Genomic DNA, 15,962 nt, shown 5'->3' with positions numbered 1-15,962 from the left:
GCCCCGACGCCGACGCCGAAGCCCTGCGCGCCGCCGCCCCCGTCCCCAGTGAGCGCCGCCCTTGCTCGCCGCCCTTGCTCGCCGCCCTTGCCCGCCGCCCTGCCGCCCTTGCCCGACGCCCTGCCGCCCGCCGCCCTTGCCCGACGCCCTGCCGCTCGCCGCCCTTGCCCGCCGCCCTGCCGCCCTTGCCCGACGCCCTTGCCCGACGCCCTGCCGCCCTGCCGCCCTTGCCCGACGCCCTGCCTGCCGTCCTCCGCAGGAAGGAAGAAAGGAAGAAGAGAAGAAAGGAAGAAGAAGAAAGAAAGAAGAAGAAAGAAATAAAAAAGAAAAAGGAAGAAGAAGAAAACAAAAGAAAACAAAAAACAGAAGAAAACAAAAAACAGAAGAAAAACAAAGGAAGAAGAAAAAAACAAAAGAAAACAAAAAAACAAACAGAAGAAAAAACAATAAAAAGGAGGAAGAAGAAAAGAAAGAAGAAAAAAAGGAAGAAGAAAAAACAAGAAAGAAAAAGGAAGAAGAAAAAAATGAAAACCAAATAAAAACCAAATGAAAACCAAAAGAAAGAAGAAAGAAAAAGGAAGAAGAAAAAAAGAAGAAGAAAGGAAGAAGAAAGGAAGAAGAAGAAAGAAAGTAAAAAGGAAAAGGAAAGAAGAAGAAAGAAAGAAGAAGAAAGGAAGAAGAAGAAAGAAAGAAGAAGAAAGAAAGAAAAAAGAAAAAGGAAGAAGAAGAAAGAAAGAAGAAAGGAAGAAGAAGAAAGGAAGAAGAAGAAAGGAAGAAGAAGAAAGGAAGAAGAAGAAAGAAAGAAGAAGAAAGAAAGAAAAAAGAAAAAGGAAGAAGAAGAAAGAAAGAAGAAAGGAAGAAGAAGAAAGGAAGAAGAAGAAAGAAAGAAGAAAGGAAGAAGAAGAAAGGAAGAAGAAGAAAGAAAGAAGAAGAAAGGAAAAAGGAAGAAGAAGAAAGGAAGAAGAAGAAAGAGGAAGAAGAAAGGAAGAAGAAGAAAAAAAGAATTTTTACTTAAAGAATCTTATTTTTTAATTCCTCCTCCTCTATGTCCCCTTAATCTTATTTTTTAATTCCTTTATACTTAAAGAATTTTTACTACATGCAGGAGTGACATATGGCGGACGACAGAACCGAGCCGCTTAGGGATCCGGAGGCTGAACGTTATTTAATGGACATCATCAACAACGAGATTCCTTATGTGCCGGGCTCAGAATATGAGCAACAAGAGGATGTAGTCTCTTCTTATATGAACCTTGACGGTGACGATGATCGAGAAGGTGAAGGAACGGACATTGTCGACGGAGGTCAACCGTCAACAACCGACGATCTCCAATTGCAAGAAGCAACCACCTCCGGCGAGGTATATATATACATTGAGAGCCTCTCGTGATACAAACTTACTGAAATGTGAATACATATGTATTAACGCGCGCGACTCTCTTTCTTTTTTTAGCCCTCCGGATCGAGTACGACAAAGCAGCGTGGCAAATCCAAGGCGATGAAAACAGGAGAAACATATGCCATTGAGTCTGTCAGTGAAACCGGCAAGCCCCTACAGCACACCTCAAAGTTTGTCAACCAATGCAGAGTCGTTGTTAGAGACAACGTCCCGATCACCGTCCAGGAATGGAAAGAGCCAAAGAAGGCACGTCTTGGTTTCAGTTTTGTCGACAAGAGAACGAAAAAGGATTGCTGGAGAAAGCTTATGGAACATTTCATTCTACCTCCGGAATACAACAAAGTCGATGAATTCGGTAACGAGGTTCCGGGTGGACGTCAGAGGAGGAGGCTAGTTAAAGAGTTCGCTCTTCAGAAGATGGCCGATGCATTCCGGAACTTCAAGAAAAATTTAACCCGTGACTATGTCAACAAGGGCAAGACTCCGGATTTCAATGGACAATATGAGAAACTGAAAGATGATTGGCCAGAATTTGTGAGGCAAAAGCAATCGGACCATTTCAAGGAAATATCGAAAAAAAATAAGGATAATGCGGCTAAGAAAAAGTACCATCATATTATGGGGCCAGGAGGATACCGCCTTGCGGACCCTAGGTGGCAGAAGATGGAGGAGGACCTGAGGGTGCGAGGAATCCCTCTAGGTACAGAGGGATGGGACCCAAGGGCCAAAAGCTGGTGGTACGGGCATGGGGGATCGCTAGACCCGGAGACAGGGGTGTGTGTTCACCGGCATCGACGCTTTGCTCCGACCCAAGCCCTTATTGACGCAATGACCCAAGCTCAAGCGGGCTTGATCAAGTTCAATAAAGAGAAAGACGCACTGACTTTAGCCCTCGGGAATGATGAACACGGAGGACGTGTACGAGGCAAAGGCAAAGTTTCGTGGAAAGTAGGGTTTTCCCAAGACAATGACCCGTACGGTTACAGAAGCCGTAAGAGAAAGACGGACCGGGATGCAGATCTTATGACGAAGTTTGCATCGGAACTCCATGAGTTGAAGCAGAGCGTGCATGAACTATTGAAAGAAAAATCGGCTGCAGGGCCGCATGAAGATCATGAAGCGGATTGCGGAAGCCAGCAGCGGAGAAGCAGCGTGGCTTCCACGGATGCCCCGCCTGGTGCTAGTGCACCGATGATCGAGATTCGTGCACCGGAGCCTCACTACCCCGTGGATGATGTAAAGAAGATGAAAGACTGTGATCTGCATTATCCCGTGGGGAACATTTCCATGAAGGTAGCTAGCGGCAGTGCTTTACCCTGTAAACCTGGAGCACTCCACCACAACAACCCCATTCCATATGGCTATGCTTGTGTCACGGTGGAAGACATAGTCCAAGGGTTTGAGGACCTGGAGATTGACAAACCTACACCCGAAGGGGATAGCAGACTTGGAGATGTCAAGCGCCAGTTCATTCTATGGAAAAAGAAGTACATAGTGTTTCCAGACGAGGCGCCAAGGCTAGCAAGTCCACCCCCCTCCGATGGTGGTGGTGGTGGTGGCGGTGGTGGCGGTGGTGGTGGTCGTGGTGGTTCACCTACACCTCCTTCACGCCATTCGACGCCGTCCCCCGATCCACAACCTCCGGCGGGTACGACGCCCCCCAATCCTCCTTCGGCGGGTACGACGCCCCCCAATCCACCTCCGGCAAAGAAGCAGAAGCAGGCGGACAGCAAGGAAACCTGCTCCTGGACTATTAACCCGGACCCTTATGTACCTAAGACCACAAGGGTACCGGAGCCATCGCTGAAGCCTCTCCTCCCAAGGCCTGGGGAACTTAGTGAAGCTGACCTCACATTGGCCGCGTCTACTGATTATGAGAAATGGAAGGCGGATATGAAGGCGAAAAAAGTGCCTGAGCCCAAGCAAGTATTCACTGAGAAGCAAAAGAAGTGGGCTAAGGATTTTTTGACGACACCGTCCCAAGCCGAGCTGAATATGCCTGACGACTATGGACATGAACTTCGTAGGCAAGCAAAAATATTGAAGGAGGAAGAAAGTAAAAAAAGCGGGAAACAAGTTGACCAGCTCGGGATGCAGAAGAAACAATCGATCCCCCCGCTCATAGTGAAAGCCGGTCCGGAAGAGGACCCCGAGATCATAGCAGTTGCGGCAGCACTTGGATTGACTGTAGCGGCTGCCATGAAACAAGCGTCCGAGATGGGTTTGACTGTTCGTGCCTTCTTAGGCCTTGAGGAGGCGCCTGTAGGTGAGATAGCATTCCAATATGTGCGGAAGGGGCCTCTCGTCGAGCCTGAGAAGGAAAATAGTCTACCAACACAAATGCGAAATCTGCTACGTTGGTACAAGCAATTCATAACATGGGCCGACAAAGAATATGTTTATGCGGATGTTACACATGAGCATCACATCAAACGGTACTCTGTAGAAGTTCATATGAGTGAATTATTCCAGCTGTTCAATCTGCGCGCCCTCGACAAATCTATGCTGAGTTGCTACGTTCTGTAAGTGATTTATTTCTACCTCATCTCGTTCTTCATTGCCTGCACTATATATATATATTGTCCTAACTATATTGTTGCGTACGCTATTATGCAGATTGAAGATTTGGGAATGCAAAATAAGAAACATCCATGATGTTGGGTTCATTGACCCACATATCGTTAATGGACATGTGTTAGAACATCACCCCAAAGACATGGAGAAAGACCTGTACAAGTTTCTTAAAAAGCATCAACTCAAAAGTCATATTCTATTTCCTTATCATTTTGGGTGAGTGTTTCTCTCTTGTGCCCATTCTATTTTGTTTACTCCATGCATGGTATGTCTAATCGATGAGTTATGCATGACTGTGCATGTAACGTGTCCGCAGATTCCACTGGATTCTGCTAAATATTGAACTTCACACCTCCACAGTTCTAATCATGGACTCTAAGGATTCGGATCCAAAGCGTTGGGCCGACATGAGAAAAATGCTGCAAAAGTAATTATTTTCAATCATTTGAGCTCTATATCGATCGGTCTCTTCATTTCCTAATATCAACTAACTAATAAATCCCTTATTCATTTAATTTTCTTTGCCCTGTAGGGTTTGGAGACGGTTCTCAGAAGAAACTGTCGGTGAATTCAAACATGAGCTAGATTTCAGAAAGTTAGTTAATGTGGATCAGCAGCCATCGGGGACCGATCTATGTGGATACTATGTTTGTGAGAACATCCGGAGACAAACCACTGAGCGGAAGGCATCAGCTAGCGTGCGGAACGCGACGGATAACTTGCGGAGGAGGCTTAGTCCAGAAGCTCGCTTCCGACCAATTCAAGAAGAATTAGCAGGATTTTTCATGAGGGAAGTCATCAATCCTAAAGGACAACACTATACCGAGGACGAAGAAATTTATATGCATACCCGAGGTTGAAACTTGTTCGAAGTTGTATATGGTCATCCATCCTAATTGTGTATGGAAACTTGTTCGAAGTTGTATATGGTCACCCGAGATTGAATATATATTATATATTCCTCTTGAATTCTTCTTGTTTGAAATTTCATATGCATGTATATAGAAGCGTAGAATATGTGTACTGAAACTTCATCCAAAATAAAATAAAACACAAAATAAAATATAAAACAAATAAAACACTACAAATTAAAAAGAAACCAGGTTTAGGGGGGCTAAAACCCTAAACCTGCGGAGGAGGCCTTTAGTCCCGGTTGGCCACGAGAGCCGGGACTAAAGGTCCTCGGCCCCGACGGACCACGGGCGCCCACGTGGTGGGCCTTTGGTCCCGGTCAGCCACAAGAACCGGGACTAAAGGCTTTTGTCGCGGTCCGTAAGAGCCGCGGCTAAAGGGGGGGGGGGTCTTTAGTCGCGCTTATTTAGTCCCGGTTGCACAGCCGGGACTAAAGGCTGTTGCGAACCGGGACTAAAGGGCTTTTTTCTACCAGTGGTCGAAAACAGGAGAACATTAGTTAGCTTGTACGAACCCTGTAAAATGAAGGAGACTATATATGACGAGGAGGATCAGGAGGATGTCCAGAGCAACATGAAAGATGACGTGGATAGAGACAGTGATGACGATGAAGAAGAAGACATCCATGAGGTTGATGACTTTGATGGCAGAACCAATGATGTTGACGACAAGTCTGACAATGATAGAGGAGATGCACATGAATATGAAGATGGTGAATTCATAAGAGAAGATGGCTCTAAAGTTTCCTCAAAGGACTTTTCCATCGATCTCGATGAAGACGACAAACTCAAAAGCGAAGTGGGCTTTGAGTACTCCTGGGACTCAGACGAGGACAACTTCATCGACCCTGATGAAAGTGCCGTCCACCTCGAGGAGGAGGAGCCTGCAAATGATTACAGGATTCTGGGACTACACCAGCACAAGGATGTGGTGCTTCTGCTCAATCAAGTGTTTAACCAGATCGTAGCATACCATTTCAAGACCTCGAGGATGCAATATTTAGGATGGTGGCTTGTACGTGGTCGTGATGACGGCGTCCACGCTGCATTCCCTTATCGCCCGTGCTACGTGGATGTGCTTCCGTCAACTAAAATACCCTGCCGTGGATGGTGTTGTTATAGTGGGGTGTGATCCGACCAGTAGCGTGTAACACTTTTGGAAAGGAAGATGAAGCGTGATCAAGATAGAGTGTGCGTAAGTATCTTTGGATGCGTTGCAGCTTTGCTATGGTTTTGAGTTCAGTCGATGGATAAGAGGGCAATGGTTAATTCTGATTCGTTCTGCCTGTTTGTTAGCTGGATGCATAATTGCATATGACATATATATGCATGGTTCTGATAGGTTTTAATATTATATAGTTATGGCTAATTAATTAGTTCTACTCTCGTCGCTTGTACTACATATCATACTTGCCGTGCATGCATGCGTTAATCAGGACTAGGAGTAGCATGGAAATACAGTCTGTTGAGGGTTAGTTGCTGACAGGGCACATAAGTACGCCCTCTTTAAAGAAATATAAGATCGTTTATACTCCCTTCGTTCGAAAATACTTGTCATCAAAATGAATAAAAAAGGATGTATCTAAAACTAAAATACGTCTAGATACATCATACGTCCCCTTTTATCTATTTTGGTCACAAATATTTCCGGACGGAGGGAGTATTTCTTTACAGAGGGAGTACATGTTATTATTATCAGGTCAGTCATGGCTAATACTAGTTCAGAACTGCTGCTCATTTTTGGTTCTCCGTAGGTTTGCAGAACATGAGGCAAACAAAAATGCAACTTAACACCTCTTGTTTCGCTTTTTCAAACATCCAGATCTTAGCAACGAGATAGAATAGACAGATTCCATCATAACAGAACAAGTTATGTGTCCAAGCAAAAAATATAATCACTAGGAGAGCACTAACCAGTCCAAGAACTGAATAAAGTCAGCAACCAAAAGTGTAATAGGATAGAACCATGTCCCACAACGAACTGGATGATCTAAGTTCATAAGTAATATACTGGGGACTGTACACCGTCACTTTGAGTACAACTGGCATATGATGCGCGCACAAAAAAACAGCAGAAGAGGAAACTACACAGAAATGAAAAGATTATGTAATTGTTTTTTTTGAGCAGTTTTAACATGGTCCCTCTTACCCCCTCTTTTCACATGAGAGGTAAGAGTATAAAATAGATCTTAGCCGTTGATCTCATTAATGAATGGCTTGATTAACTCTTACCTTCTTACCTCACATGTAAAAAGAGGAGGTAAGAGGGACCATGTTAAAATTTGCCTTTTTTTTGCGGGGAAAAGATTATGTAACTGTCTACTGTATATCTGCACAAGTAGAAAATGCTCAGTTATTTGGCAGTTGAAGCCTAATTCATTCAAGTGTGGAGTTAGGGTATATATAAGCAGTACAAGGACGGACTAACTGCAGCTATACTGGTCATGGACATGAACTGCTACAAGCGTGCTACAAGAACCAACCCATCCCCTTGCACTCCAAAAATCCTAACTCTACTTAGATTATCATGTATATGGTGCAATGGATGGAGGGAGCACTGGCGCTGCAGTGAAGCATCGCCGACGGCGTCCGGTGCTGTGATGGAGAGCCAACACGCCAGAAGGAAGGAAAGCTCCACATCTACCACACACGGACACAAACACCAAAACTTGCCTGTAGCCGCCTACGTACATGACGCTGGCTCGGAGTCGATCGACGCCAGTCATACTCGACTACGAAACGGACGGACTTGATCTACCTATATACAAAGTCGATCCGATCGATCGCCACCGATCATGTGGTACTCCTCTTCGTTGCTCTCCATCGGTCCATCCAACGGCGCCTTCCCCAACTTGATCGATCTGCACCGCCGATATGGACGTGACCAACAGCGACGGCAACGGCATCTGCTTCCCCTACGAGGCTACGACGTGCTCGATCCATAACTGAATCTGTATGCACTACATTACGGAACAGATGGAGTGTAAACTGATAATCAGATTCTCCATAACTGAAGAAGATCCCCCCTCGAATCGGGTCCGTTTTGTGGAAGCTCGTCATGCCTTGCTCGCGTCCATCGACGATCGTTCGCTCCCTCCCAACGGGAGAGAAGCGCTGGCCTCCCATCAATCCCCTCCATCTCCCCTTCCTCACCCGTTGCTGACCAACGGATCTCCTCCTCCCACAGCATGCCCTCGCTCCTCTGCGCAGCTCGCCTTCTACCGCAGCTCGCTGATAGCTATGCTTCCTTGATCGCCTACTCATCATCTTCCTGTTGCGTTTGCACAATGGAGAAGTGATAGCGACGTAACAGACAAGGAAGGTTAGCTACAACACATTAAGTATCTATGCATTGGGGCCTTTGGTTGCTAAACATTATAATGTGCTTATCACCTTATCTAAGCACCCGTTCATTGAAAGAGGCCTAGCACAATCAAGACCTCGTAGGAATCCAAGCACAACGCAGAGTCTGTCTGTCTGGCTGGGTTTGGCTAGCAAGGTACAATGTGTTCGTCTCATTTTTTTCCCTACTTAATATTGGGATGAATTCCATACATGTCATTGAAAATCTGCGTGTATCCTCATATGCCTTTCGGATTTCCCTATCTCCCAAATATGTCACTGAAATTTTGCACCGTATCGTGTATACATATGCCACCTCCGTCAGTTGATTGGTTGTTGACTGTGTAACAGAATAAACACTTTGTCAGTTTTTCCAAAAAATATTGAACGGACGTTTTGGTTAGTTATTTATAGGAAAAAGTTTATTTTAAACCTTGAATTTGTAGAGGTCGGGCGAAACAAACCCTCAAATCAAAATCCCGGTCGATTGCACCCTGAACTCTGCAATCCCGGTCTAAATCAAACCTTCGGGTCATTTTCCAAAGAGGTAATATCACCGGTGGTGTCTAAACTTGCCCCGGATGTTCACTTTGGTGCCTCAACTTGTAAAATATACGTAATGAGTGCTAAAACTTGGCAATTTGGTTCAAATACGGTGCCAAACACGTTTGTCTACGGATTTGCTGCTGACTGGGCTTGACAGCGTGGCGTGGGGCCCCTTGTCAGCCACTGGAGAGGCGTGTGCCCGTGCCGCCGTTGGCCTTTTTCCGAAATAACCCTTGGACTAATGTTTCCCGCTCAGAAAAGCTCCTGGCTCGGCGGGACAGGGAACCCCGCACAACTTTTTCCATATCACCTCCTGTATCATTGCATCTGGCAAATCAGTACATGCTTGTTCGTCTGCCTCGAGCGCTCCTCCTCCTCTGTCTCTCCCTTCTGATTGTGGGAAGGCGCCGCCCCCGTGGATCGTGGCGATCGCATTGATCGTCGCCGGCGAGGATGGCGGAGCCCCGCCGGCGTGCTCCTGGAGATGCAGCCCCTCCTTATGGTGAGAACCGCCTCGCCTTTCTCGACCCAGCTTTCCCCTGTTCGCGGTAGGGTTAAGATTGATTTCGCCTTCTGTTAAAAGCCTGCAATTTCTAAGTTTCTGGTGTGCACTGATGCTTTGTAGATGATTATCAGTTAAAACCCCTATGCGCAATGACTTGCAGGCTTTTCAAACTGGGTTTTATATGAGAAGGTTTGGTCGGGTAAGAAGTGTCTTTATTTGGCTAATTTTGGTGACGAAGAAGAATCTGAAGTGAGGGCATATCAACATTACTTAATATTTGCTTGTGTTAGAAGGATTAGGTTATCTGAAAAAGAAAGTACGTTTGCTGAAATTTTGGACAGTGGGTTCTCTGAATATTTTGACAGTAGCTCTATCTGAATCTTTCTACAGTACCTTAACTGAACATGTGGATAGTAGTTGAACTGAATTTTTGAACAAATGCAGGCCAGCAGTGCTGCATACTGTTGGAAATAAAATTATAGAATTAATGTAGTAGGAGATCAACATTGCTGGCAAGTACCCAAACAACATTGCTGCATTTTTTTTTTGAACTCCACTCAAACTGAATTTAGTTTGAGTGAACTATTTGTACTGTATTATGAAGTGTTGCATACTGTTGAAAATGTATTATTCTTAACTAAAATTATCTTACAGCTCCTCAACTGAATTTTAATTTCAGATGCTTTTGATGGTCTTTTCTCGGTTGAGATACATCACAAAGGTTTCTTTTGTGGAACTGACAACAACAACACCTACATGGATTATGAAGTTGCATGGTTTGACAACTGTGAGAGTGATACATGGTCCTTGTTATGGATTGATGACTTTTTGCAGCAGCTAGGTTATGACAGAGATTGTTTGAAGCTTGATGTGTACTGGTGTCAACCTGGAAAGACATTGGTTGATGGGCTAAGAAATTTGACATGTGATGCAGATATCCTTGCAATGATAGCAGCAACTACAGAGCACAAGAACTTGTTATTGATTGTAGACCATGGAGAGAGACTTGACAGTGCTCTCAGAGATGATATTTTACTTGATGGAGTTCCTGTACTTTCAAAGGTCATTACTCCAGGAAAAGAAAGCAAGGGAAAAGAGCAATATAGCTGTCCCGAGGAGAGAAGTGTGCCAAATAAGAGGAGGTCTAGGAGGTTATTTGGGGAAGGTTCATCCTCAGGTTGTGCTGATGAAGAATTGGAGGAACAAGATGGAGTAAATGCAGCTGAATCAGAGACAGATGAGGATTTCTATGATAGTGACTATGACATAGAAGATGGGGATGACGATCTCTATGTAAAAAATGTTGACAAAGAAGTGGATGATCATAGAGAGAAGGACACAGCTTGTGACTATGAAGCAGAGTTAGCAGAGGATGCTCTAGATGATTCACACTTACATTTGTCCAATGAACAAAGGGAGAAGTTGAAGTACCACTTCAAGGGATTTAATCCAGAAACTGATTTGAATAACCCTATTTTCAAGCTTGGACAGGTTTTTGGTAATGTGCAGGAGCTGAGACATGCTATTACATCGTATAGCATTAGAAATAGAGTTCAAGTGAAGAAGACAAGGAACACATCCAAGAAAATAATAGCTGTGTGCAGTGGTGAGTGCCCGTGGTATCTCATGGCAAGCAAGGACAACAGAACATCCAGTTTTGTTATTAAAAAGTACTGTGACGAGCACACTTGTACTAAAGCCTGGAATCTCAAGGGATTGACAGCTCCGTTTCTCACCAGAAAATTCAAAGACGAGTTCAGGGACAATGAGAAGATGCCATTGAAGAAATTTTCAGAGAAGGTGCAAACAGAGTACAACCTCATACCAACCAGGAGCAAATTGGGAAGAGCTAGAAGATCCTCGGTGAAGGAGATAAGGGGGGACGATGATAACCAGTACATGCAGTTGTGGGATTATGGAGAGGAGTTAAGGAAAAGCAATCCTGGTAGCAAGTTTTTCCTATGTACAAAGGAAATAGAAGATGAGAAGACAAAAGAGATAAAAGAGCACTTCTCCACATTGTATTGGTCATTGGATGCATGCAAGAGAGGATGGCTTAATGGTTGCAGGCCAATAATTTTTATTGATGGATGTCACTTAAAGACCAGATATAAAGGAAATCTACTCACAGTTGTAGGTATTGACCCAAATGACTGTATCTTCCCCATAGCATTTGGCATTGTGGAAGTGGAGTCAACTAGCAGTTGGGAGTGGTTTCTGGCAAGCCTAAAGGATGTACAACAAGCAGAAGGAGGTGGCCACTGATAGAAAATGGGGTAAAAGACTGTGCCCAAAAATACAGAAGAAGCTTGACAAATTTACTGAATGGGCTGCTTTCTGCATGGTTCAAGCGGCTGGTCAGAAAGTTTTCAAGGTGTCATCAATGAACCATTCATACATTGTTGATTTGAACTGTGAGAGTTGTGACTGCAAAAGATGGGAGCTGTCTGGGATTCCATGTCATCATGCCATAGCTTGTGCTAGAGAGGAGAGGATAGATCCCGAGAGCCTGGTGCACGAATGCTACTCAGTAGCTACTTACAAAAAAGCTTATAGTTTCAATATCAAGCCCATGAGAGACCAAGAGCATTGGACAAATATGGAAGGAGTGGACGTGTACCCACCTGTGTACACCAAGGTGATGGGTAGACCAAGGAGAAATAGAAAGAAAGATCCAGAAGAGAAGCTTGACAAGGAAGGGGGCAAGAAACTAACTAAACATGGTGTAACCATGCACTGTTCTGTTTGTGGAGCAGCAAATCACAATAAGAAAGGTCATAAAAAGTGGGCAGAAACAAATAGAGAGGCCCCAGTAGTTACAGATGATGATTCAGAAGAGGAGTTTGATGATCCATCCATAATTTCAGTAAGTTAAATATGTCCTGCTACATATGGTGACAAAAGTTTATCAATTGCGCAATTGCTAATTGTTATATTTGCAGAACATCATGCCACACACAGTTCATCCATCTATGGATCCATCTCAAACACCAGGATCAATGGTTTACCTCATGCAGCAAATGGTAAACTTATGAACCTGCTATGTTTATATTTGAGGCCTCTTTATATTCAACTCTACCCTCAAACATTGTTTGCAATATACAGGAGAGGATGTCATATCAACCAGTCATGGACCATGGTCCTCTTCCTGAATCTTCATTTGTTACACAAGCCAGAGCTAGCATTCCTCCACCAAGAGTGACAACTGCTATGGCAAGTGGAAGAGATAGGAGGAGGGGTGTTACTGAAGATATTCCGGAGGATGTGCCTCAATCCAGCCACCAAACAAGTGATAATACAGGAGGCAGGAAGAGGCAAGCTAGAGGAGGTGGTAGAGGAAATGCTACAGGAGGTGGGAGGAGAAATGCTACAGGAGGTGGGAGGGGAAATGCTACAAGAGGTGTAATTTTTGTTTAAATCTACAAGTCGGCAAGAATGAAATTGTTGTCATTTGTTATCAGTTCTAATTTTCTCAATTGTCATGCTTGCAGGAAATGGAAGGACAAGAGGAGGAGGTGCAACAGGAGGAACTGGAAGAGGAAATGGTGGAAGAGGAACTCTATATGACAATGGAGGAAGGACTGGACCAGGGGCTGAATTTTGGAACTTGATGTTTGGACCTGATTCAGATAGGTCACATGTGGCAGCAGAGGAAGAGCCAATCACGCAAAATGCACCAGGAGGGGACGAGTGGGATGATGACTTCATGCACATGTAGATGCCCATCGTGGATGCAGAAGTTCATGACTGAACTTTATGGAATGAACTTGGTCTATTTGTTTAGAGGCCTCTTTTGATGTAATGAACATGTCAGTTTACACGTACTGCACTTAAGATGTTTTATAGCTCCAGTGTTCATGTACTGTCAGATTCTAGTCTTGAAGTGTTATATGAATGTGCTGTCATTCTTGCTGTTAAAATTCTTTCTTGCCGTTAAAATTCAGTGCAACTTGTTACTGATGATTAGTTTCTCATGATGTCAGAATTTATAAGTTTATGTGTTACTGGAGAACAGTTTATGATGTTGTTAAATTCCAGTGATTATATTGTTCACAAACTGAACATGTTGCAAAAAATATGCAGTTCTGATGCTGTCAAATTCTAGTGATTATATTGTTCACAAACTGAACATGTTACAAAAAATTCCAAAAAAGGGTGTCCTGAGATTCGAACCCAGGACCTGGGTGTGCAAGTCTTGTGCTAGTAGCCAGTGGGACAGTCAAAGACAACTGATGAGTTGGCCTACTACTATGTACTTAACACTATATTCAGTATCCAGTGCGGTCGACTCTGTCCCGCCGAGCCAGGGGCTTTTCCGTGAGAAATATTAAAGCGAGGGTGTTTTCTGGAAAAAAGACAATGGGCACGCCTCTCCAGTGGCTGACAAGGGGCCCCACGCCACGCTGTCAAGCCCAGTCAGCAGCGAATCCGTAGACAAACGTGTTTGGCACCGTAGTTGAACCAAATTGCCAAGTTTTAGCACTCATTACATGTATTTTACAAGTTGAGGCACCAAAGTGAACATCCAGGGCAAGTTTAGACACCACCAGTGATATTACCTCTTTTCCAAACAGGGATTGCTGATGTGGCAAAGAATGACTGGGATTGGGGAGGAAACGCCCACAGGTGGGCCGGCCCAGTTCGCGGCAGCCCGTGCTGCGTGTTGTTGCTTCAGTTTTTTCGTTTGTTATTTGTTTTTTTTCGGTTTTTCTTTCCTGGTTCTTTTTCTTTTCCTTTTTATTTTTATTTTTTTATATTTATATTTATAATCTTTTCCTTTTTTCCTTTTATATGATTTATTTTTTAATTTTTACTGTTTCTTTTTCCCTATAGTGTTACAAAATGTTCATTGTATATTTAGGAATGTTCACGGTATATTACAAAAAAGTTCATCATGCATTATAAAATGTTCATTGTATATTAAAAATTTCTCAATGAATACAAATTGTACCTTATGTTTTTAAAATTTGTTCAGTGTATATTACACAAATTTTTAATGTGTATTCGAAAATTGTTCAACGTATATTACAAATGTTCAATGCATATTCGCAAATTGTTCAACACGTATATTCATAGTTTTCCCAAAATGTTCATTGTGCATTAAGAAAATGTTCAATGGATATTAAAAAATCCAGGCGCATGAAATTTTTTCGCTTGAAAATTGTTTCAATGAATATAAATTGTACCCTATGTTTTTAAAATTTGTTCAGTGTATATTACACAATTTTTTAATGTGTATTCGAAAATTGTTCAACGTATATTACAAATGTTCAATGCATATTCGCAAATTGTTCAACACGTATATTCATAGTTTTCCCAAAATGTTCATTGTGCATTAAGAAAATGTTCAATGGATATTAAACAATTTGTTCAGTGTATATTACACAATTTTTTAATGTGTATTCGAAAATTGTTCAACGTATATTACAAATGTTCAATGCATATTCGCAAATTGTTCAACACGTATATTCATAGTTTTCCCAAAATGTTCATTGTGCATTAAGAAAATGTTCAATGGATATTAAACAATTTGTTCAGTGTATATTACACAATTTTTTAATGTGTATTCGAAAATTGTTCAACGTATATTACAAATGTTCAATGCATATTCGCAAATTGTTCAACACGTATATTCATAGTTTTCCCAAAATGTTCATTGTGCATTAAGAAAATGTTCAATGGATATTAAAAAATCCAGGCGCATGAAAATTGTTTCACGAGCAAAGCTCGAACTCGCGATCTGCCGCTAGTGCATACATCTTCCAAACCAACAGACCTGACGTCTTCTAGTGTTAAATTAGGGGCGCCTGACTTTAAGAAGTAACTTACATCACCTGATAAGCAAAACTACTATGTACAACGGCAGATCCGTTTCTTTTTTCAAACTTTTCAAAATTTCTTGGGAAAAACGAATGGTTTTCCTTAAAAAAATGTTAATAACGTTTGAAAATCGTGAACAAATTTAGAGATTTATCAAACTTTTAAAAACATCAACATTTATTGAAAACATGAACAAAATTTTTGAAATTTCAAATGATGAACACTTTTAAATATACACTGCACATTTTGTGATATATGTTGAACAGTTTCTAAATACACACTGAACATTTTTTATATACGCTGAACAAATATTTAAATACGCATTGAATATTTTTATGATATACACTGAACAAAGTTTAAATATGCATTGAACATTCTTGTGAATATATGTCGAACAATTTTAAAATACACAATGAACATTTTCTTAAAGATGTTGAACATTTTCTTTAATATACGCTGAACATAAATATGCAATGAACTGGTAATAATACACGAAAAAGAAACAAAATAAAAAATAGGAAAAAGAAAAGAAAAGAAATAGAAACAGAAACAGAAAAAAGAAATGAAAGAAACAGGAAAAAGAAGAAAAATCATCACGACCGTGGGATGCCCAAATGAGGCGTCGGGTGTGCAGGCTTCAGCGAAGCCACGTCTTTTTGACGCCTGCGGGCGTCAAATAGGATCTGCCCCGGTATGCGCCCTTTGGAATTTTTGTGTTTGAACGAAAAAAAACTCTAACGGGCCGGCCTACCAGACGAATCCCAGTTGAAACAATGTCAGGGTTTGATTTAGACCGGGATTGTATAGTTTAGGATGCAATCGACCGGGATTTCGATTTGAGGGTTCATTTCGTCCAACCTCTACA

General features: G+C 42.6%; 1 protein-coding gene across 1 annotated transcript; it reads left to right on the top strand.

Moving 5' to 3' along the window:
- The first annotated feature begins 8,820 nt into the window (after nucleotides 1-8,820).
- On the top strand, nucleotides 8,821-12,652 carry LOC123131383 (uncharacterized). Its single transcript, XM_044551073.1, has 4 exons — nucleotides 8,821-9,274; nucleotides 9,957-12,143; nucleotides 12,220-12,300; nucleotides 12,383-12,652. The coding sequence occupies exons 1-2, from the start codon at nucleotides 9,226-9,228 to the stop codon at nucleotides 11,540-11,542; spliced, it is 1,635 nt and encodes a 544-aa protein (XP_044407008.1). The 5' UTR covers nucleotides 8,821-9,225; the 3' UTR covers nucleotides 11,543-12,143; nucleotides 12,220-12,300; nucleotides 12,383-12,652.
- Nucleotides 12,653-15,962: the final 3,310 nt, after the last annotated feature.

Source organism: Triticum aestivum, chromosome 6A (genome assembly GCF_018294505.1).
Source record: "Triticum aestivum cultivar Chinese Spring chromosome 6A, IWGSC CS RefSeq v2.1, whole genome shotgun sequence".
NCBI lineage: Eukaryota > Viridiplantae > Streptophyta > Magnoliopsida > Poales > Poaceae > Triticum > Triticum aestivum.
This window is presented reverse-complemented; position numbering and strand designations above follow the sequence as displayed.

What these genes read in the sequence shown, in the direction of transcription:
- LOC123131383 (XM_044551073.1), top strand. Translation starts at nt 9,226, where the DNA reads ATGGCGGAGCCCCGCCGGCGTGCTCCTGGAGATGCAGCCCCTCCTTAT. An exon ending in AGATGCAGCCCCTCCTTATG is followed by an intron (nt 9,275 to 9,956) that starts GTGAGAACCGCC and finishes TTTTAATTTCAG; the next exon opens with ATGCTTTTGATGGTCTTTTC.